Raw genomic sequence first — 24,967 nt, 5'->3', positions numbered from 1 at the left:
TGGCTTACTTGTGATTTGTCTTCAGATCTTGAATAATTCATACATCTACTCATTTTCCTTGCCTCATTATAAAATTAGTTAAAAGAATTAGGAATTTAATTTGATTTTTTACTCACAGACTTTTTAAGTCTTGTGGTGTGTTAGTCCCTTTTCTCTCCATTCTCTGTGTTAATTTTACTCTCACTAAAAGGGTGGGACAGAAGCTAATCTTTGTTCCTCACCTTTGTTCAAGCAGAGAAAAGTAAAGAATTGACTCAATTAACCGTGAACAATCCCACATACAGATCTTGGAAAGTTTCCAAAATGATGGAGTGAATCAAAGCATACTGTACAAAAGTGTATATAAATAGAGTCCCAAGTGTTTATGTGTGGACAAAAACCAATTACATTAAGCATTTCTTGAAATTTTTTGCTGTTGTCAAGATAAATAATCACAAATAAGACATCCAGGTTGAGAATAAAAACATTTGTGGGACTCCTCACTTTTTTATATTGTCACAGAGGAAAATATTTGAATGCTTTTGAGTGATTATTAAAAAGGCCTTCTTTGTATAGAGCTCTGAAAGGCACATAATTTCCCATTCTTCTCCTTGCAGGTTAGCTTTGATAGGTTGCTTGAAGAAAGAGACATGAAGCTGTGATGTAATTGAAATCCTTATCATGGCGTTCATATGATCATGGAGGAATCTCTAATAAGTTTAGGTTCAATTTATTTGCTTGTCTTCTAACTGAAAAAAGAAAAGACAGATTTTAAGGCAAGCAGGATCACAAGTGTACCAGTGTAAATGAACAGTTTTTCTCATATACTTAATGAGTACATGCATCCACATGTACTGTTTGTAGCTCAGAAAGCCAGTGAAGGTGTCTTTAATCTGTCCCCTACCAGCAGGTGAAAAATATATACTGTATGTTTCTGTATTTAATAATTTAAAGCATACTTCAAACAAACTACTATAGTATATTGTATTGTATTAGTAGTTAATTCATACATGAATCTGTCTTTGGATTATCTTGTATTTTGATATCTATTTTATAACTTTTAATGGCAAAATCTATATTTGTTTATGGGGGATATGTGTGTATTGCCTGGGCCTAAACATTACTATTTTTAAAATCATCTCAGCAACTTCAACTATGTGGCCACTATTGAGAGATTGAGAAATCACAAATTTAGATTGAGAAGAGGACTGGGTAAGCAAATAGCTGGAGCAGTTTCTCTGATGATGGAAATTTCTTTCTTGTGTCAAAACAACTGTAATTTGAAGTTAGAGGAGAATGAAAGATTTCTCTGTGATTTTAGTCGAGAATAGAGAAATTGTTGAAGTCCAAATGATTTGGGGCTTTCTCTTTGTAAAGTGCCTGTTAAGTCTTTTGCTCAGATTTTATTGGAATATATTAGAGTATATTCTTTTCCTTATTCTGTTTAGGAATGAGTTTTGGTTGTTATTTTGGTTCTTGACTAGAAAGGTTATCACTCTCTTTCTCTCTCTTTCTCTCTTTCTGTCTATATCTCTCTCTGTCTCTGTATCTCTGTCTGTCTCCCTCTCTCTCCCAGCAGGGACATAATACCAGATTTTCATTTTTTAAAAAACATTACTTCAAGAAACAATGGGAGAAACAAATTTTTCAGTAAACACAAGTAACAGGGAAATATGGTAGTAGCTTAAATTAGGGTATAGGACCTGGAAAAAAGTAGGCAGAATTGAGAGAAATTTGAGATAAATTCAGAAGGGCTTGTTAATAAAGATTAAGTAAATGATTGGAGAGTTGAGAGTAAGCTGTGAAGAATGATTTTAGTTTCTGGTTTGAAAGAAGAAAGTTCTAGATACTACTATGGTCTTCAATTATTTTGTTTAAGATGTTGATAATCTTTATGGAATATTACAGTGATTATTTGCCTCTATAGGATTTTAAAGATGATTTTGAATTCCAAATTTAATTATCTGACTTCTGTTTTCTGGTTTAATAATATTTTTAAATGATTATGTTATGAATTACAGAAAAATATGTTCAAAATCATATTACTTAAAATTTATTTTGAAAACTATACCCCATCAGGAGTCTGAAAAATAATGGCTTAGTGATTATATAGTATGTATATAACAGATAATGAAACAGTAAGATACAAATAAGAAAGAGGAACAAATGAAAATTAATAAATTAAAATCAACTTTTTGTTTTTTAGGGGTCCCTTCAGTGTTGTACGACGATGTATCAACAGAGAAACTGGGCAACAATTTGCTGTAAAAATTGTTGATGTAGCCAAGTTCACATCAAGTCCAGGGTTAAGTACAGAAGGTAAGAGATGGATTTCAAGTAAGTTATTTGATGTCTGGCTTTATTTCATCTCCAAAATCCATTTACCAACCTAAACTTCATCTGGGGGTGGGGAAGTAAAGGATGTGATATAGTGGGAAGTGGGTGGAGACAGTTTAAATTCTATTTTGGTGTCCTAAAATAAAGATAGCATTTCAAAGTATAATTTATAGAATTAGAAAGTCATCTATAATTGTTATGAGCCTATATTTTTCAACTGGAAAAAAAGTGAAATCTGACTATGGTCTTTGAGAATCTAATTTGAGTACTATAGTGTGAGACATGGTATGAGAAGGGAGAGAAAGAATTGCAAAACTGATAACTGCGGATTCAGAAGAAGCACTCAGCTCTGTCCAATTACATAACTTTTAAGATTATAATCTAGTAGAACTAGAAGATTCATATATCAAATTTGTTTTAAGTCATATACAGTGTATGTGCAAAAATTTTTAAAAACCGGTACGGTTAGAATTTGCAGGATTAAAAATTTTGTTGGAAGACAATATGGATAATCATTTATATGTATAAATATTTATAAAAAATAGGTAATCCTTTAAAATTACTTATTTTTCAGTTTTGAGGCCATATTTTTATGTAACCACAATTTATACTTCAGATGGAATATTATTGTTACCTCTTTTAATTAGCTTGCCTTTTAACTTTAGCCTTTTCCACAGTTCAGTGAAGGTGGACTTCTTTTAATCCTTTTGTTTTTAATCCCAAAACCAGTACAGTTGAAGGTTTAGATTATTAATCCTAAGAGAAAGAAGCCTATTTATGCTTTATCGAGTTATCCTACTTCAGGAAGTAGAAGTTCACGTACTGTCAGCTCAAGTTAATCTGTCCCTGTAAATATTTTTTCGGGATCATTACTTTTAAATACTTTGTGACCCTTTGAATTATTATTATCCATGTGATGATTATAGAAGATTCTTAGAAGTTACAGTTTTCAAAGAATCATTAACCTATTTTATTTAGTGCTTTAATCTTTAAAATTTTATGGTAAATTTTAGAGACTTGAATGATTTTATAATTTGAAATTGGCTAGTAACTGCTTTCGAATATAAATTATTTTATAAATTTAGCAAAATTTAAAATTTATTGTTATGCAGACTTTGCCATTAAACTATATTTCCTTAAATTTTTTTCTTTTCTTTTGGGCAATGTTAGGGTTTTGAATCCAGGGTTTCAAGCAAGCTAGGCAAGCATTATTTCTTTAAACTTTTAACTGCCTTTGATTTTACTGTATTCTGATTATTCCATACCTCAATTGTCTAATAAAAAACCCTATATGAGTACCAAGTTTATTTATACAAGCCTAATTCATTAAATAAATTGATGTTTTAAAAATGTCTTTTAAACGATCTAATATTGATTATAGTCTTAGGTGCTAATTTAAAATCATAAGTGTTAAAAAACATTTATTCAATTACTCACATTAAACTATTGAAATATAAATCAAATCCTCTTAAGCATTGTTACAAATAATTAGAATAAATATTAATGCCTTATTATTTAAACCAAAATTAGCATCAGAAGTTTGATTTATCTTATCATATATCTAATTCTATATCTCTCCAGGGTAAAAACAAATTATAGGGAGACATTTAATTACTTTCTCATTTAGCAGAGGTGGTTTATCGACAAATCTCTTCAGCCAGATCCCTGGAGCCATAGACCCAGAATATGAGACTGAATCTCTATTTATTGTCATTTAGGGAGTCAAACTCTAAATTTCAAAAAAGGAGAGGACTTGGCAGATAATCTATATCCCTAGGTTTAAGTCCCGCCTTTACTTAATATGATACATGAGAGCCTAGCACTACAGTTGTAGCTCATTCCGTCATTGCTTTGGCAATATAAATGTCTTCAAATCGTGCCCTCAAGACAAGACCTGGCCATTGCATTGATTCTTTATACTGTTAGCCCTCTTTGAATGTGATAGAATCCTATATTCTTTTTATTTCTATTTTGTATGGTAGGGCTACAGCTTATAAACATTAAACAGTACCCAGTTGAATTCATGGACTTAGCTAATTCTGATCAGAATTCAGTGGTATTCAAGTGAAAATATACAAGTGGCTTTTCATATTTAGGACACCAGCCTATAACTTTTCCATCTTCTTCAGCACAGTGACTTACTATAAATTAACCAAGAAACAGAATTAAAATTTTATCTCTGTCATCTCTAATTTTTTTTGCAGTGGAGTTCCTATATCCTCTATCCCCTGTGATTATATTAGCTTACTTTTTTTTTATTTAGACACATTTTTGTAGAGTTTATAACATATGTAAAAATAAATCATTTTATTACCTAAAATCTCTTGGAATAGGGCCCTCCTCATATATCCCTTCCCAACTTCTTTCAAATCTTTTCATTTCTACAGGCAAAGAATTTTATCTCCTCTGCCCTTCCAGTCCAGTCACAAATTTTTAGAATGCAAAAATGTCCTATTTCGTGGAAAATTGTAGCAAGAGTTACTATATTAAGAAGAAACAAATTTTAAGTAAAATTAAACACAATAAAAAGAAATCCTTAAATTCAAATATAAATATCTAGAAATATCCATTATTTTGTTTTTTGCATTGTGGTTTATTTGATCCTTATTATTACTTCAATGTTTTTCCTATTTTAGAAATGCATTTCAAATATATTGAATGAAATAGAACTCATAAAGGGTGACCTGAGAACCTACCATGTGCTGTTTATTTGGATAGGTCATTAAAATAAACAAACACATAAAAAGAGTACCTATCCTTAGGACCACAATTTAACATTCCCCAATTATTGTTTATCTTGTAGTTTTTTTAGAGAAAAAATATGATAAATTCAAAATCATTTACAAATTAACTTTTGAAATAAAATATTTTTATTAGTTTTATATCATCTACAAATATTTAATACTTTAAATTCTTACTACCCTACTGAAGATCAGATATTATTTGAATATTTTTGTCATCAAAACAATAATTTTCTCCATTAGATATTTTTAACTTACAGGCTCCAAGGTATCCTATAATGCCTTGAAATTGTGAATAGATTTGCATATATATTTTCATCTTCCTAGAAAGTGTCCACAGGTTTTATTGGATTCCTTAAAGCACACATTATTCCTAAATTATTTAGCATTTCTTTTTTCACATATACAAAAAGTTAAATTGATATTTAAGAATATGAGATAAGAAACTTTTATTAAATAAAAGCTGTATGAATTCACATTAGGATAATACTTCTGATGAAACAATATTTTCATATATATATCTTGTATTGATGAAATTCCTAGATTATTATATTGAAGGGTTTTTCTTTTCTTTTTTCTTTTTTTTTTTTTAACTGGGAATCAAACTCATGACCTCATACTCGCCAAGCAGGTACTAATACCACTGAGCTAAATCCCCAGCCCCTATATTGAAGTTTCAATTAATATACCTTTTTTCTTACCCTATGAGCCACTAACTAATTAGACTTTTTGTTTATGAAATAAAAATCAAAATTTATTTACACAAATTAGGAAATTAAAATTAAATGAAAGTACAATGAATAGAATTAGAAACTGAATCACCAAAGTTCTGAATTCTTTCAAGAACTCAGTATTTGATGGCTTAATTGTAAAAGTCCAAATAGAATTTGTATTTTAGAATATATTGTTTTCTGGAGAGAGTATAGACTGGGTTCCAGTTTACTTTGTCTCCAAGAATAACTCACTCTCCCAAGTCCAAGGATACTGGGTAATATCAGCAAATTTGGAGGAATGAGGTATTTAGACAATCCTCACCTCCATCAAAGAATGAGAAAACTGACAAAAATATCAGAATCAACCCAAGAAGTTTCACATGTGTGTGAATATATGTGTACAATATTTGTAGGGAGGGTTACTGAAGATAAAACTCAAGGGCCTCGTGCGTACTCAGCAAGTGCTCTACTAATAAGCTACATTCCCAACTCTCTTCCCAGCTTTTAAAGTAGAGATTTACTGTATTGATCTGACTGGCCTCATACTTGTGATCCTGTTCCCTCAACTTCCAGAGTAGCTAGGATTACAATTTGTGTACCACCATGCCTAGCAACCCAGGAAGAATTTATTCAAGAAAAAAAATGACTAATTCTTGGAATTATAACTTGTTTCACCACACACACACACACACACACACACACACACACACATGCAACTTCTTGGCAAGCTTCAAAACAAACAGTTCCTGATAGCTTGGCAGCTATCAGAAAAATCAGAACAAGAATGGAATGCCCTAAAAACCTCATTCCAAAAATATTATCATTGTTTTACTTGTATGGTAGTTCCCAAGGAGACTCTATTTGCAAGGCTTTCCTTCTTTACCCTGATTCAGACATCATCCAGTGTAAAAACTGTTACTCCAAGAGGATTTTCCGAATATTTTGTAAGTAGGTATTTAATTTTTTTGCTGATTGAGGTGATAACAGTTGGGACTAACCAAAAGTTCTAAAAAAAAAAAAAACAGCTGAGGCTTTGTAAAACGTACAACAAATTCCTGGAAATCAAGAACATCATGCCTATATGTATGGCTATGCACATGTTCACAAAAGATCAGAGAAGACCTTAAGCACCCACCTCCAGCTGACTTTCAGGTTCTCTAAGCAAAGAATTAATCATAAACAGAGATGCCAGCTTTCTGCCTGAGTGTTGAAGGTATGCCTCACATATACACAATGCCAAACAAAAGAAAAAAGCTTTACAAAATTTGTCCTCCCCCAAATGACAAGATATTAATGAACATGAACAAATGACAGCAGCAGCAACAATATAAACATCTCGAAAAAGGGAGATGCTGATGTTTAGAATTGAAACATAATATTTAAAACATTCAGTTTTCCAAAAAAAAAAAAAAAACAATTACAAAGCACACATGCAAAAAGCAAGAAAATATGTCTCATGCACAGAGTAGTAAAGAAATCAATAGAAATTGTCCCTCAGCAAACTTAGAAACAGGACTTAGTAGAAAAAGAGTTAAATGTTAGCTATTTTAGATATGGTAAAAAAATAAAATATCATCAAAAATGAAAGAATGAGAACAATATCATGCCAAATATAAAATATCAATAATGAGATAGTAACAATAAAGCAAAGGAGAGAGGGAACATATTAAAAGTTCTAGAATTGAAAAGTGCAATAACCAAAATGGAAAATTTACTAGATAGACTTCACAAGAGATTTGCACAGAAAATAGAAATAATTAAAATTCACAAATTTGAAGATACAATCATCAAGATTATTTACTCTGAGGAATAGAAAAAAAATGTATAAGCAAAAGAAAGAGAAACCTCTAGGTAAGCATCATTGCATGCCCACATAATGCATAATAGGAATACCAGAAGAAAAAAAAGAATATTTGAAGAAATAATGGCCCAGAAATTCAACAAACTCCAAGTAGGAAAAACCAAAAATCACCTCATAACCAAACTGTCAGATGCTACAAACAGAAGAATCTCATGAAAGTAGCAAGAGACAAGCAACTCTTTACATATAAAAGTGCCTTGATTAACATTAACAACAGATTTCTCATCAAAAACCATGAGGACTAAAAAACAATGAAATAATATTCAATTGTGCTGAAAGAAAAAGATTGGCTACCAAGAATCCTTTATGCAGAAAAGCTATACTTTAAAAGTTGCAGGATAAAATAAGATATTCTCAGGTAAATGAAAACAGAAAATTTGTCTCTTGCTAATCTTCCCTATAAGAAATAATAATAGTATTAAAAATCTTTCTCCTAATCCAAATGAAAACTATAGAAAACAACAAATCTGTGTTGATAAGCATAGTGTGTATAAACTAAACCAGGTATTTATAACATATAATTATTGCTAAATCAATCAATAAGAAAGTGTCTGTAGTTGCACTGTCATGACTGCCTTGATGTTCTGAATCATTTTACATTTACCTTTCATGAGCATTTTTACTTTGTGGCAGAGCCGGAAGTCACCTGGTACCACATTCACTAATTAAAGTGGATGATGGCACACCATAATATTTTTATAAGCCTGTCTTTCCTTTGGATGGCACTCAGCTACATTATTCACCAAATTTTTGAGCATGCTTCTTTAAGATAGCCATGAAAGAAAACTTACAGAACTGGTTCAGAAAGTGACAAAAATGATGGGATAAGTGTGTTTGGGGAGAGCAGGTGTATTTTGAGAAAAATTAATGCCCATGTGTCTTTTATTAAATACATTTTATTTAAGCACATAAGGTTTTGTTTGTTTGTTTTATGGTACTGGGAATCAAACTCGTGACCTTACAATTACCAGGCAGGAGCTGTGCCACCCTCCCTCATAGCATTGTTTTTTGATCATCTTTGTATGTTTCAATACATTAAAAAAAGATTGAAGTCATTCAAACTATCCTTTCTGACCACAATAGCATGAAACCAGAAACTTTGGAAATTTCACAAACATGTAGAGATTAAAAAGCATACAACTAAAATAGGCATTAGGTTAAAGAAATCACACAAGAAAATTAGAAAATATTTTCAAATGAAGACAACAAAGCACAATATACAAAATAAGTGAAGTGCAGTAAAATATTAGTTAAAAGGAAATTTGTTATTATAAATTCCTATATTAAAGAATAAAGAGCTCAAATCAATAATCATCTGTTATCAGAAACTAAAACATTCAAACCATACAGAAAGAAGGAAATAAAAAGCTTTAAAAAAGAAATAAATGACATAGAGAATAAAAATGCAGTAGAAAAAGTCATTGAACCTAAAAGTGAGTTCTTTAAATGTTAAAAAAAAATAAGTAGCCTTCATTTAGACTGACCAATGAAAAAAAGAGACATCTCAAATTAGTATATTCAGGAATCAAAGACAGAAATTACTACTGACATTGATGAAAAGATAAAAGAATACTGTGAATGATTGTATGTCAACAAAGTAGATAAGCTAGATGAAATGTACTAATTTCTAGTAACAGTGAATAAATCCTAGGTTCAGTTCCCATTACTGCCAAAAGAAAAACGTTGAAATATAGACGAAATTTCTTTTTGAGATGACTAGTTTGAACTCAAAAATTTGCATTTAATGATAGTTGTATGACTGTAACTCAACTAAAATCCATTAAATTCTACATTTTGAGGAAATTCTATGGTTTGTTAATTCTATCTTAATAAAGTTTTTAAAAAATCATATATCTTACACATGAGAGATTTATCAAAGAAATTCAAATCTAGGTAAACATTTAAAACCAGTCAGTGTGAATTGGGGTTGTAGTTCAAGGATATAGTACTTTCCTAAAAGGCATGAGGACCTGGGTTCAATCCCCAGCATGAAATAGGTAAATAATTGTAATATGCCTAATTAATAAAAAGTATGATACCAAAACCAGACAAGTAGACTTTAACAGAAAACTATAGACAAGCATCCTTGATGAACATAGATGTAAGAATCTATAATAAAATACTAGCAAACCAAATTCAGCAACACATTAAAAGATAATATATGATGAACAAGTTGATTTCATTCCAAGGATGGAAGAATGGCTCAACATAAGCAAATCAGTAAATGTAATGCATCACATAAGTAGAATCACATGATTCTAAAAGTTATATGGTCATCTTGATTAATGCAGAAAAAGCCCTCAACAAAATTTGACATCCCTTCATGATTAAAAAACAACTCTGGAGAAACTTAAGTATTCAAAGATCATTCCTCAATATGGTAAAAGCTACATATGACAAACTCACAATAAGTATTATTTGGAATGGGGAAAAATGAAAAGCATTTCCTCTATGACCATGAACAAGGCAAACGTGTCTATTCCAACCATTACTAGTCAATACAGTTTTTGAAAGTTTAGAACAAGAAGGCAGGAGAAAGAAATAAAAGATACAAATAGGAAAGGAAGAAGTCAAATTATCCTATGTGCATATAGTATGTTCTTCTACCTAGAATACCCTAAAGACTCCATTAAAATATTCTAGAGCTGCTAAGCAAATTCAGCAAAGTAGTAGGATATAAAATCCACATGTCAATAACAATAGCTTTTCTATTCACCAGTAATGAACTAGGTGAGAAAGAAATCAGGAAAACAGTTCCATTCACTTTAGCTTCAAAAATTAATATACTTTGGGACTCATTCTAACCAACCAAAGATGAAATACCAAATAGGAATTGCAGAAGACACTGAAAGATAGAAAGACCTCCCATGATCTTATAACCATATTGCCAAAAAAAACCGAGCTGCAGATTCAGTACCATCCCCATTAAAATACTAACAACATTCTTCACAAAACTAGAAAATCCTAAAATTCATATGGAAACACCAAAGATCCATAATAGCCACAGCACTCCTAAGCAAGAAGAACAAAGCTTGGTGCATCACAATACCTGACTTCAAATTATACTACAAAGCCATACTAATAACAACAACATGATACTGAGGCAAAAATAGACACACAAATCAATGAAACAGAATAGAGAACAAAGAAACAAACCGCTGCAACTGCAACTATTTGATTCTGAACAAAGTGGCCAAAAGTATACCATAGAAAAAAGACAGCGTCTTTGACAAGTGGTGCTGGGAAAACTAAATATCCACTTGGTAAAGATTGACACTAGATCTCTCTTACCCTATAAACAAATCAATTCAATATGGATCAAAGACTTGGATATAAATTCTAAAAATTTAAAACTGCAGAAAGAAACAGGGAAACATTTGAAACCATAGGCACCAGCAAAATTTCCTGAATAGAATCTCTGTACCATAGGAAGAATCATCAAATGGGACTACATTGTTAGAAAGACAGGGCAGGAATGAAAATGGTCAAAGTATGTTGTGTGCATGTATTAATCTGCCAAAACAAAACCCATTAATCTGTATAACCAGTATATACTAATAAAAGATGTGAAACAAAAATAAAGTTATGAAAAAGGACAACAGTCAAATAATCATCTTAGTGCACAGAGAAAGCATTTTAACAAAATCGAATACACTTTCATAATAAAAATACTCAACAAACTAGAAGCTAACTTCTTCAAAACATTTTAAAAGGCATCTAAAAAAGCTAATGCTAACTTCATTTTTTCCTAACTTTATATTTAATGCTTTAATAATACTTTCCTCTTAAGATGAAGGATAAGATTAGGATGTCTGCTCTTAGTACTTCTTGTCAATATTGTAATGGAAATTTTAACCAGGGAAGTTATGTAAAGTATAGATATAAAAATATCTAGATTTGAAAGGAAGAAATCAACCTATTTTGAGAGAACATAGTTGTATATATAGACTATCCTAAGACATCAACAAAATACTACTAAATGTAATAAATGAGCTTAGGTTATGGCATATAAAATTAATATACAAAAAAGTCATATTTAAATATACTAAGAGTAAAAAATTTGAAGATGAAATTCCATCACCATAACACTAAAGAGAATAAGATACTTAGAGATATATTTAAACAAGGAAGTATGAGTCTTGTAACCTGAAAACTATTAAGTAAATTGTAAGACCTCTCATGTTAATTGGTCAAAAGACTTAATATTATTGAGACAGTATTCATAAAACCCACATGGAAACCAGAGTTCCTGAATGACTTACTGCCCTAAAAAGTTGTGAGACTCATATTTCCCAATCCAAAATTTTATATACAAAGCTACATTTATATACTTAGTATTGTAGAGGCATATGGACAGACATATAGAATGATGAAATTGAATTAAGAGACTCCTAATAAATTCATATATTTGTTTCAGATATTTTGATGCAAGTTTTTACTGTTGCCTACACTGGTTTTAAAACTCCTGAGTTTAAGGAATCCTCCTGCCTTAGCCTCCTAAATGACTGAGACTACAGGCAAATCCATATATTTAAAGTCAAGTAATTTTCAACAATGGTACCAAGACAATTGGGAAAAGAATACTTTATACAAAATAGTGACAGTGGGGCAACAATGTTAATGTGCAAAAACATGAACTTGGACCTTTACTTCACACCATATACAGAATTAAAGAAGATCAAAGATTCAAAGGTATGAGTTAAAATTATGAAACTTAGAAGAAAACAAGCACAAATCTTCATTGAGCACTGGTTTCTTAAATAGGAAAGCCAAAATATAATCAACCAATTTAAAAACTAGTAAATTGAACTTTCATACTTCAGTGGACACCATCAAGAATTGAAAAGATGAGACACAGACTTAGGAAAAATATTTGCAAATCATATACCTGATAAGATTCTGATAAGTTGTTCATACAAGTAACTCTTTAAAGTCAACAATGCATAATAAAGAGAACCTAGTTAAAAATGATAATAGACTGCAATAGACATTTCTTTAAAGAGTGTTTTAAAATGCTCAATAAACATAGAATGATGCTCAGCATCATTTGTTGTGAGGAAAATGCAAGTACAAATCATAACAAGATACCACTGTACCCTTAATAGAAAGTCTTTACTCAAAAAGACAGTCATTTGTTGGCAAGTATATGGAGAAATTGGAACTCTTTTTTTATTGCCATTGAGAATCTAAAATGGTGTAGCTGTTGTGGAAAAGTATGGAAGATCCTCAAAAGTTAAATTTAATGTACCATATGACCTAGCAATTCTGTTCCTAGGTATATATACAAAACTCATAAAGAGATATATTCACACAAAAACTGGTACAGGAATATTTATAGCAACATTATTTGTAGTAATTGAATAGTGGAAACAAACCAAATATCTATAATCTCACTAATAGATAAACAAAGTAGACTATTACATAAAATGGAATATTATTCAACTTTAAAAAGAATGAAAGTATGCAATGCTTGACTTGTTAGACATTTAAAAATCAGTTGATATAATCAACAGGCTAAAGAAGAAAAATCACTTAATCATATCAATAAGAGACATTTCACTTGCATTAATGGTTGAAAAAAACTTGCAATAAACTAGGAATAGAGAGCAATTTCCTCATGTTAACAAGGGACATCTTTAAAAACTTACAGCTAACTCCATACTTAATGGTGACAAACTGGATATTTACCACCTAAAACTGGGAATAAGGTAAAGATATCCCTGACTACCACTGTAATTCAGTATTCTATTGGAAGTTCTAGCTAATGCAGTAAGACAGGGTAAAGAAACAAAAACTGTACAGACTGACAAGGAAAAAAAATATAATTTCTTTCTTAGATGAATATAACTTCATTCTTAGATGACATGATGGTCTATGTAATAAATTGCAATAAATCAAAACAACTGAATACTGGGAAGTAATTATAGCAAAGATTGTTACAAGGTTAATATAATATACAAAAGTCAGTTGTTTTCCTATACACCAGCAATGAACAATTGAAATTTGAAAGTAAAAATAGAAACCTATTGCATTAACATAAAAAACCTGAAATACTTTGATATAAACTTAGTAATATATAAAGGTGAACCCAAAAAAACTTCAAAACTTGGATGAGGGAGATTTTAGAATTCTAGCTGAGGTACTTTGTGTTCACAGATAGGAAGACTTGATATTAAGGGTCACTTCTCAACTTCACCTAAAGTCATTTCCATTATAAATCACAATTCAAACAAATTACTTTTCATAGTATATTGGCAAACTATTTCTAAAATTTATATAGAAAGGCTTTTGATACAGAATTGATACTGTATTATTCCAGAAGAACTGTAGAGGACTGCCACTACCCAGCTTCAAATTAGAAACCAAATTAATCGTGACAATGCATGACTGGCAGAAAAATAAACAAATAGATCAGTAGACTAGAGCAAAAAGGCCAGAAATAGATCCTCACAAATGTAGCCAACTGATCTTTGACAGAGTAGCAAAGGCAGTCAAATAGAGAAAAGATAGTCATTTCAACAGATGATGCCGAAACAGTTGGACATCCACATGAAAAACAATGAATCTAGACATAGACCTTACTTCTTTCAGAAAAGCCTAATAATAATGCTTTTCCCTTAGAAGTGGAATAAGGTTATCCACACTGACCTTTCTTATTCAACATATCACCAGAAATCATCACAATAAGGCAGGAAAAGTTAATGTAACTCATAGATAGAAAAAGAAGAAATGAAACTGTCCCTATTTGTAGATGGCATGACTGTCTATACAAAAGTCCCAAGAATTCTGTTTAAAAAACTAGAAATAGTGAGTTCATAAAGGATATGAGGACACATCAAAATTTATTATATTCTTACAAAGGAAAATGAAAAGCAAAAATTTAAATTTCACACAATATATACAAATCTGTAATGTTGGAAGCTACAAAACTGTGGAAAGAAATCAAAGATTAAATAAATAGAGATGTATACTCTGTTCATAGGTTGAATACTCACCATAGTAAAAACACCATTTTTCCCTAAATTTGTCTCTAGGTTTGACCCAGTTTCAATCAAAATCCCATGAAGATTTTCTGTGAGTTTAAGAAAGCATATCCTAAAATATTTTGGGGTGGAAAAATAGCTAAAATATTTTAAAATTATTTTGTATATGAGTTAATACAGTGTGGTACTGGCACAGGAATAAACAGATTGATGAAACAGATTTCCCAGAAGTAGCTCCACATAAGTACAGACAATTGATTTTTGGCAAATGTTCAAACCTAACTCAATAAAGAATAATGCTTTTGAGAAAACAGAAGTGGGAATAGTTGGGATATCCATAGGCTAAAAATGAACCTCAACCTAAAAGTTATCCCTGAATAAAAATATCCTCAAGATGGATCATATATTTCAATGTAAAAGAAATCTAGATAACTTTAAAAATAAAATATACCAAAAAATCATTAACACCTAGAACTAGTTGAAGACTTGTCAAATGTGGTGCCAAATGCACAATTTATACATTAAAAATAACATTAATGGGCCAAAAACATGAGCGTTTGTCTAAAAGGTATTATACAAGGTCTAACCAAGCACACAAAAAATGTTCAATATCATCCATTAGGGAAATGAAAACCACAAGGAAATATCACTATACTCTTACTAGAACAGTTACAGTAAAAATAATGGTAATAGCATTTTCTGGCAAGGATGCAGAGATAATGGATCTTTCATATATTACTGGTGGGGATATAAAGTGCTATAGTAACTATGGAAAATAGTTTGTAACCCAGCAATTACATTCAAGGGAAATGTATATCCCAGAGAAATAATAATTTAGATTCATTCTAAGTTTCAGACCTATAATCAAGTTTTCATAGCAGTTCTATACATAACAGGTAAAATTTAGAAACTACTAAAATATCCTTCAGTGATAAAATAAATAAATGGTATTTCCATACTATAAAAAGTACCTATTGATGCATGTAACAAATGGAATGGATCTCCAGAAATTACATTAAAATATGTCTCTCTGTATTTCAAGTATTGTGTGATTTCCTTTGTAATTTTCAAAATAATAAAATTATAGAACTGGAGAGCAGATTGCAAGTTGTTGGACTCTACAAAGTTAGGGTAAGAATCCTGAGATAAGAGTTGGTGTGACTATAAAGGGTTAACGTGGGATCATTGTGGGAGATCTTTATGGAACAGTTCTACTATGTATTTTGGTGTGATTACAGGAATTCACACATGAATATAAAATTGAATACATAAATGTATACATACACATCTAAAACTGGTGAAATTAAAGATCTATTAGTTGTATTAATGTTGATTTATGGCATTAATGTTGGATGTTATATAAGATGGTATCACAGGGTGGAGAGACTAGCTTAGGGTATACAAAACCTTTTTATATTTTTGTAAATTTCTGAAAATATAAAGTTATTTTAAAATGTAAAGTTTCCTTATCTGTATGTTCTTTCACAGAAGTAATAATTAGGTCACAAATATTTAGAAGACAAGATAAAAATATTTTTATTATACATTTTTAATTAAAAAAAAGGATAGAAATGATACAGAATTTCAAAAAATGGTACAAAATTAACAGTTAATATATTGCATATTATTATCTTAGGAGTAGTTCAGTTTACAAGATTTAGACATAAAAATGATCAATGAAAGTACAAATTGTTCTTTTTGATAAACAGAGATTAGTAGTATAGTTATTTATCTTGTGTGTGTTCACATATATATGTATACCTATATACATATAATCTCTTCCCTTCTTCCTTTTCTCCTTTCCTCTATCCCATTTGATCTTTGCTTTTGAGCGTTTTCCTTCCGTTTCATTGTCATAATATCTGTTGCACATTTTGGACCTTATTACTGTTTCAGTTTTTTGACACTCAAGAAACAGTACGATTTTTACACGTGATTTTGATTTAGTTCACTTTGAGTATGGTCTCAAGTTGAATCCATTTACCTATAAAATCCTTAAGTTTACCCTTCTTTATAGTTGAGTAATACTCCATTATATAAAAATAATTTCCACATAATCCAGATTGTTCAGGCTGATTCCGATTGATATAATTGATAGTATCATCAATTATTGGCATTTGCTTTTTTTGGGAAACATGAATATTTGATAGCTTAACTTACAAATTGAAATTATTATATTTCAGGAAATAATTATTTGTCTAATAAATCTATCTCCTTTTGTGTGTAGAAGCATGACAAAACCTTTTATTTGCAGTTGCATTTTCTTAGTGTTATCATTTCTTCTACCATAAACTGTAGTTGACACAGTAATCTAGCAAATTTCAAGACATTAAGGGATATACTTTTATTTAATTTTGTCATATAAAATATCATAGAGTATGATTCCTAAGCAATTTGTTATGCTTTATTGAGACCTGATCACAGATTTAATATATCGGTCTAATATAAATTCATTATTTGAAAAGAAAAAACCCATTCTTTTAAATATTAATGAATTATTCTCTATGCAGAGCATCATTTGCATGTGAAACTTTCATTATTAAGTTATCAGATAATCATTTCTGAGCACTGCTATTATTAATCATAGATTTGTAAGGATGATAAAGTCCTTAAACATAGCCAATGTATGTTAAAAATCATATTCCTTAATAGTGTTTCTATCTGGAAAACTGGGAGGGTTTTATTACTGCATTAAATATTTGAGCCAAACTGCTGCAGACCAACTTGCAGTTAGTGGCATAATTTTCAACAAAATACCTACTTTCACAGTACCATTCATCATATTTGTTCAGTTACTATGTGGATCACTGATACTTAGATTCCTAAAGTGGATTTTCCTGTTAGGTTTTGTTTTCCCCTTTATTTTTAAAGCACATATTCTTTGCATTTCTGTAGGTGTTACATACTGAATTATGAATGCTGCCTTAGCAAAGTGCTTTTTTATTACATATCTTGGGCTGTTTTTCCTAGTGTGTGTGTGTGTGTGTGAGTGTGTGTGGCTATCTTGAAATTTTTCTGGGAGATCTGTTGGAAGATGGTGGATTGATATATAGCATGGTAGAGAGCCTCTCTGAGAAAAACAACTCATATGCTAGAATTTAACACCATGGAGAAGACCAAATGAAAGGAGAGGAATATTCATGACCCAGGAAGAAACTGAGGAAAAAGAAAAAACTTGGAAGGAAGGCTGAAGCTAGACACACACTCACCAAAGCCAGTCCTGCACTGTGCTGGGCGTACCTCAGAGTCACATGACTCACTATTGCACTGAAGTCGCAGTCGTGCTAAAATTGGGGGTTGGTGAGCCCAAGGCCCTGGACGGGAGGATGTACCACAACAAAGAGCAGAACCAGCGGCTTCCAGGAAAACATGGCGGATAGATAGCAGCAGCTTCGGAGGCTCTCTGAGAAACCACACTTAAAATCCAGGAATGGGGGCTGGGGATTTAGCTCAGCAGCATAAGCGCCTGGCTTGCAAGCAGGCAGTCGTGAGTTCGATCCCTGGTACCGATAAAAAGGAAAAAGACAAAAAAAAAATCTTTTAAAAAAAAATCCAGGAATGGTGCTGGGCGAGAAGTCCTAAGCAAGGGGAGATACACCCTGCCAACCCAGGAACGGATTAAACTAAGAGAAGCCAACTGGAAATGCAATCCTGATGATATAACAGGAACAGATAAGGTCTCAGTGCGGAAGCTGGAGCCTGCGCCACTGGCAGCCACAATTTGAATTTCCTGCAGGCGCTGCTGCATCCCAATCAGCACAGCAAGGAGAGAGGCGCGAAAGATCTGAGAGTGGGAAGCAGTGAATGGAGTTGAGAGCATGACTGGCTGGGAGCCCTGCATTGACCTGCGGTGAGTAAGTGGATCGGAGACCCTTCCACAGAGTAGGAGGCTTCAGCAAAGGACATACTGGAACCAGGCAGATTAGCCAGAACAGAAGGCTACAGTGTCCTTAGGCGTATATTCCCCTCTCAAGTGGGATTGGTGGGGAGTGCTTGGCCTGGGTGACACCACAGACTAAGACCCAGTAGGCTAGCCCAAACCAGGTCCCAGCGCCTGGAGGTGCACCCTCACAGTGAAGCCTTCGTTAGGCTGACCTGGAGGGGCGGGCCCAGCAGAGGCTGCCCAGGTCTGTGTCTCCCTCGTACACTGCAGTGGGTGGGAACACCTAGCTGGTGCAATTCAAACAAACTGTAACTGACAAAGAAAGAAACTGGGCCTCCGATATATGCTCGTATAGCAAGAACAAAAAATATGGGAAGAGGGAGCAACAAGAAAGGGTCCTTGGCCGCTAATCCTGAGAAACATGCAACAGCAGACACGGCACCAGTAGACATAAAGCGGTATCTTCAGAGCCTCATAGACAAGTTTAGGAATGAAGTTATTAACGACCTAAAGCAAGATATAAGTAGAATAATTAGAGAAATGCTAAGCACCACCCAAGAAAAAACAGATGGTGGAATGGGAGAACAGAAAAAAAGGGGAGAATTGTTTGATGGAGAAAATAGAGAAAACATAGAATACGTGAAGCAGGTTCAAAGAGATTACCAGGAAACTAAAAACTCTATTGAAAGCTGCCATAACAGCTTGAAAGAAACTTAAGGATAGATTATCTGAACTGGAGGGCAGATTCGTAATATGGGAGCATGAAATGAAAAACTTCTTAAAAATAACAAAAAAAAAAAACCCAGCAATAATACAAAGGCTAGAAGATGAATAAGAGGATCTATAACTTAAGAATTAAGAACATAAAAGAAGAAGTAGGGACACAAACAAATGGACTACAAAAGCTATTCACAGAAATAATCCAAGAGAATTTCCCTCATTTAGCAAAAGGTAAAGATACTGAGATGTATGAGGCATACAGGACCCCATCCTCCTACAACCCAAACAGAGCTACACCCAGGCATATAAAATCAAAATTCCAGAAATCCAATATAGGAACAGAATATTAAAAACCATCAGAGACAAGAAACAGATCACTTACAAGGGAACACCCATCAGAATTACAGCAGACTTCTCGGCACAAACCATCAAATCACGAAGAGCATGGGGGGGAAATAATTCAAGCTTTGAAAGATAATAACCTCCAGCCAAGATTGATATATCCTGCACAACTGACCCTGGAAATTGATGGAAAAACAAGGTGCTTCCAGGATAAAGAGGAACTAGGGGAATTTGCAACCACCAATTCAACGCTACAGACAATACTGCAGGGTATTCTAAAAAAGGAAAATACCAAGATTCCAGAAATAATGGCAGAGAGGCCGCAATGAATGGAGCAGAAAGCGAAATGAAGAAGACAAACTGACAACAAACGACAGAAAAAGATCTCAACAGAAATGAGGCAGAGATGATTGGATGGTAGGAACAGCTATTTTGGAGAAAACAAGACATCATAATAGCTAGTGCTGATTTAGGATCATCTGTTTTGAAGACCCATCACGCTTGTATTCTTCTGTCTCCATCGGTTTTAACAGGTTGTATCTTATTGGATTTTATTATATGTGATAATATAAGCAAAAACTTTTATAGACAAGGAGATTATACAGAAACCATGGTTCATTTTCTGTTAGCTGGTTCTAAATACCCTGTAATAATGTCATTCTCTTGAATGGTCTTACAGTGTCTTGATATGTTTGGTGCTATAGTATACGAAGTTATATTCAAAGATTTCATGGAAAGAGTCACTATGGTAACTACTTTTATGTCAGGACATCTTGAGGTGAAACACTATTTTGCTTAAATGGTTATGTTTTGACCGCTGTTCTGTTGTTATGCCCTCTTTTATCTCAATCTCCTTTTCTTTCTTTTTTTTAATTACTTCTTTATTTTTATCTTTTTAATTAAGGGAAATATAAATTTTAAAAATAGCAGAATACATTATAGTAACCAACTTTGATTTCCTATTAACTTGATTTGAAACCCTGTATTGCCCTCACCATCTTGCTTTGACTAATTTTCCCCTATTCTGCTTTGCTAGGTAGTACCAAGTTCAAAAGTATAGGCAACAATTGTGAAGACAATAAGATTCATTATGACACCCATTCTGGTTGACTGTTATCTTCTTTAAAGTCCTGTAAAGTCTCCAATGTTTTGGTTGTATTCTCTACTTTTTGTTCAATTTTATTATAACTGATGATATAGGCAATTCTTCTTAAGATAGCAAGAGGCAGTATGGTAACCATTGTTGATCACCTTGTATTTTGTTTTTACATTATCTATTATGTCCATCCTTTTGATTTGACTGACTCTGTTCTGATATGTTGCATTTGGTTTTACTCTCTTCAAAAAAAGTAATAAGAACTGTGGAAGTAATAAAACCCAAAATATGAGGCTGGGGATTTAGCTCAACCACATAAGCGCCTGCCTTGCAAGCAGGCAGTCATGAGTTTGATCCCTGGTACCGATGAAAACGAAAAAGACAATAAATAAATAAATAAAACCCAAAATGTGTAATTGTCATTGTACAAAAGAAAAGCAAAGGTGCTCTAATGGTTATAACTGCATATATGTTTGAGTGTATAAGATGGATAACCATATTACTGAGTTTTTTTGGATCCTTGAACAAAACTGTTTGCACTCTCACTGTTTGAAAGTCCACTTTATATGCTTTAATTTTGTAACCTGAACAACTATTTCTAAGATGAGAATATGTAATCTATTAACTAGTGATTTCTTACTGTTTATTTTTTGAATTTTGTATTACTTGTACCCTTTCTCTGTTTTTTTTTTCTTTTTCTCCTTAAATTAAAAAAAAAGAGCAGAACCAGCATGGAGACCTTCACTGACCTGTGGTGAATGCTAGGAATTTGGTCCAGCGGGGGGCGGGGGGGGGTGACTGGCTGGGTGACACATTGGAGTTGGGCAGGATGGGCCTGAACTACAACTGCAGTGGGATCAGTTAGCTGCTCCTGGCCCAAAGTGGACTGATGGGATCTGCTTGGGCTCGGTCGCGCCCCTGGTCAGGACCCAATAGCCAGAGACAAAACTATCCAGAACCTGTGATGTCCACACAGCACAGACTAACATGGTGAAGGCATTCACTGTTTGACTGGCTCAGAGGAGAGGGGCCAGCCCACGTCAACCCTGCATGCACCTCACAGATGAACAGGAACAAGAAATATGACAAGAAAGAAACAAGAAAAAGCCTCCAGCCACTGACATAGGGAAAATAAGTCCAGGAGAGGTAAATACAGAAGAGATCAAGAGCACAAAACATGCAATATCGGACACACATCAGCGGACATAAAGAAATACCTTCATGACCTCATAGACGAACTTAAAACTGAAATTCTAATTCAAATGAAGCAAGATATAACAAGATTAATAAAAGAAATGCTAAGCACCTCTCAAGAAGACACAGATGGAAGAAGGGAGGACCCCAGAAAAAGGAGAGAAACCTTTGATGAAGAATATAAACAAAATCTAGAATATATGAAACACATCCAAAGAGATTACCAGAAAATTATAAACTCGATTGAAAACTGGCAAAGTGCCTTGAAAGAAACTGAAGTTAGACTTTCAAAACTTGAAAATAGATTTTCAATGTGTGATCATGAGAGGAAAGATATATTAAAAATAACAAGGAACTAGGAAGTAACAATACAAAGGCTAGAAGACGATAAGAGGATCTGTAACTTAATAAATATGTGATTGAAGAAGCAGGGGGTAAACACAAATGAAATACAAAGGCTATTCACAGAAATAATTAAGAAAAACTTCACAAGCAAAGGAAAAGAAAATGGGATTCAGATATATGAGGCATACAGAACTCCAGCCAGCTACAACCAAAACAAATCTACACCCAGACATATAATAATCAAAATCCTTGAAGTTCGTCACAAGAACACAATATCTGGGGCTGGGGATTTAGCTCAGCGGCATAAGCACCTGCCTTGTAAGCCGGCAGTCGTGAGTTTGATCTCTGGTACCTATAAAAAAAAAACATGCACAATATCAAAAGCTGTCAGAGAAAAGAATCAGATCGCCTCTAAAGGAAATCCCATCAAAATCACAACAGACTTCTCAAAACAAACTATCAAATCAAGAAAAGCTTGGAGCAAAGTATTCCAAGCCCTGAAAAAAAATAACCTCCAACCCAGATTGATGTACCCTGAAAAACTGTCTCTCAAATTTAATGGAGAAACCAGATGTTTCCATGACAAAGAGGACCTGGGGGAATTCGTGACCACTAATCCAACCCTACAAAAAATACTGAAGGACATTCTAGAGAGAGAAAAAAAAAATCACCAGGATTCCAGGAACAGTGACAGGAAGGCCTCAATGAATGGGGCAGACAGTGGAATGAAGGAGAAAAGTAGACAACCAATGGAAGAAAAATAGCATAGCAGAGATGAGGCAGAGAAGATTCGCTATAATCTGTAACATAGATGGCTTTGATACATGAACAAAAAGAAACACAGGCAGAGTACATAAGGAGAGAGGGTCCATAGAGATGCTCTGAATAGGAATATAATCAACTTGAAAATGGGGTGATGAACTGAAAGTCAAAGATGAGAAAACAATGCTCTGTGTGACAGGGAACAGAGAGAAATAGGGACAGCTTGTCCAGCAGCTGCAGATGGGTTGGAAACTCATGACACTTTTGTGTAGTGGAGAACTACTGAGCTATAATGAAGGAAAACTGTGAGGCTTTAGTAGGTAAAGGAATATAGCTCATTATCAAGCTCAGGGTTAAAAAGGTTCAGAACCACTTACATAGATAGCGGGTTGCCCCCCTAATCTAAAAACTAAAGGAGTTAGTGGGACCCAAAATGTACAAAGTACCCTGAGAAAGTGAAAGGGGAGGAATTACCTAAAAAAGGAAGGCAGAGGACATTGTTAATAGTGTATCAGGATTTAAAAGCCACATTATCACTCTGTTTAGTTTGATTTTATTCTGTTCCAGTCTGTCTACTAGTACTAGATTTGTGAGCTCAGACAGCTATCCCAAAAATAGCAGGATATACTACAGTAACTATCCTTAATTTCCTATTAACTTAAACTGAAGTCCTATATTACCTACACTGTCTTACTATGACTGATCTTATTTGAATCTGGTTTGTTAGATCGCTGATTTGTGTTGACTGATTTTACTTGAATCTGATATGCTTAATAGTATCAAGTCTGAGAGTAGAGGCAACTACTATGAAGATGATAAGATTCAATAGGATACCCATTTCGGTTTGATTATTAGCTGCTTTTGAAGTCCTATAATGTCTCCAATGTTTTGTCTTTATTAATACTGCTATGTTCAATTATGCTATGCCTGATGATATAGACAATTCTATTGAAAAAAAAACAAGAGACATTAGAGTAACTTCTGTAGATCATCTAGTATTGTGATTTTATATGTCTTTTTCATTTTTTGTTTTTCTAGGTATTTGTTTTGTTGTCTTGATTTGTTTTTTCCTTTAATACAGAAAGGATAGGTATACATATAGATTCATGCATGCATAGAACTTCTAAACAGTTGAGAATTGATTATATAATGCATGATGAAATGAACAGATACTCTGAAGAAGAGACACTAAGATGCCCAGTGTTAATTCCATAGCATCATAACATAAAATCTAGCAATACTATTTATTCCCTGTTCAGAGTGATATTAGTCTGTTTTCTTTTTTTAACAATTTTTTTATTTTAAAGAGATTAAGATAAAAGAAGACATAACAAACCAGATCAGAACAGAACAGTTTAAGCAGCACAGTATTTCATCACAAGACAACCCAATATAACAGTAGCTACCATAATGTCTCTTTCCTGAAATAGTTGAGCATACCTTCATACACAATAGTATCAAACTTAACAAAATAATATAAAAGCATTAAAGAGAATGAAAGTATTACAGAGCATTAGGATCCAAATAACAAAAAATGAACAATGGTTACTATATTATCTCGTCCATAAATGTGTTTATACTACCATACATAATAAAATCCAGTAAGATACAACATGATAGAACCAGTAGAAACAGAAGAACAAAAGCATGGTAGGACTTCAAAACAAGATGGTATTAAATCAGCAATGGCTATTATAATGTCTTGTTTTCTTCAAAATAGCTGTTCATACCATCACAGATAGTAAAATCAAACAACACAGATAAAACCATTCCAACTAATGAATGGAAACATAAGGCTTCAAAACAATGTAATGGGGAATTATGATTACCATAAACTTTTATGTACTCTTAACCATTTCTTATAGTAGGGAGACTATACAGTATTTATACATGTGAGTTTATTTCGCTTATGAGTATGGTCTCAAGCTGCATCCATTTATTTATAAATATCTCAATATGATCATTCTTAATACTGAGTAGTATGCAATTTTATAAAAATACCACAATTTTT

The 24,967-nt window shown here is 32.8% G+C and overlaps 1 protein-coding gene and 1 long non-coding RNA gene across 15 annotated transcripts in view; one reads left to right on the top strand and one right to left on the bottom strand.

Annotated features, from left to right (window-relative positions):
- Window positions 1–24,967, top strand: part of Cask (calcium/calmodulin dependent serine protein kinase) — a 379,314-nt gene that overhangs the window by 74,673 nt on the left and 279,674 nt on the right. For 8 of the 14 annotated variants that reach the window (XM_013151957.3, XM_003469430.5, XM_013151958.3 and 5 more), the window contains one exon: window positions 2,186–2,298. In XM_013151957.3, the coding sequence (XP_013007411.1) occupies window positions 2,186–2,298 (113 nt within the window). Of the gene's footprint in view, window positions 1–2,185; window positions 2,317–24,967 lie in introns of those variants that run through there. The other 6 variants (XM_013151955.3, XM_063245744.1, XM_063245742.1 and 3 more) reach the window with 1 other exon arrangement.
- Window positions 315–24,967, bottom strand: part of LOC134475417 (uncharacterized) — a 53,984-nt gene continuing 29,331 nt past the window's right edge. Inside the window, exon 4 of the long non-coding RNA XR_010046517.1 lies at window positions 315–728. This is a non-coding gene — a long non-coding RNA (uncharacterized LOC134475417). The remainder of the gene's footprint in view (window positions 729–24,967) is intronic.

Source organism: Cavia porcellus, unplaced genomic scaffold (assembly GCF_034190915.1).
Source record: "Cavia porcellus strain 051 isolate PalLab524CR breed Dunkin Hartley unplaced genomic scaffold, mCavPor4.1 scaffold_3, whole genome shotgun sequence".
In the NCBI taxonomy this organism is placed as follows: Eukaryota; Metazoa; Chordata; class Mammalia; order Rodentia; family Caviidae; genus Cavia; species Cavia porcellus.
The sequence above is the reverse complement of the archived record's forward strand: the minus strand, read 5'-3'. Positions and strand labels throughout refer to the sequence as shown.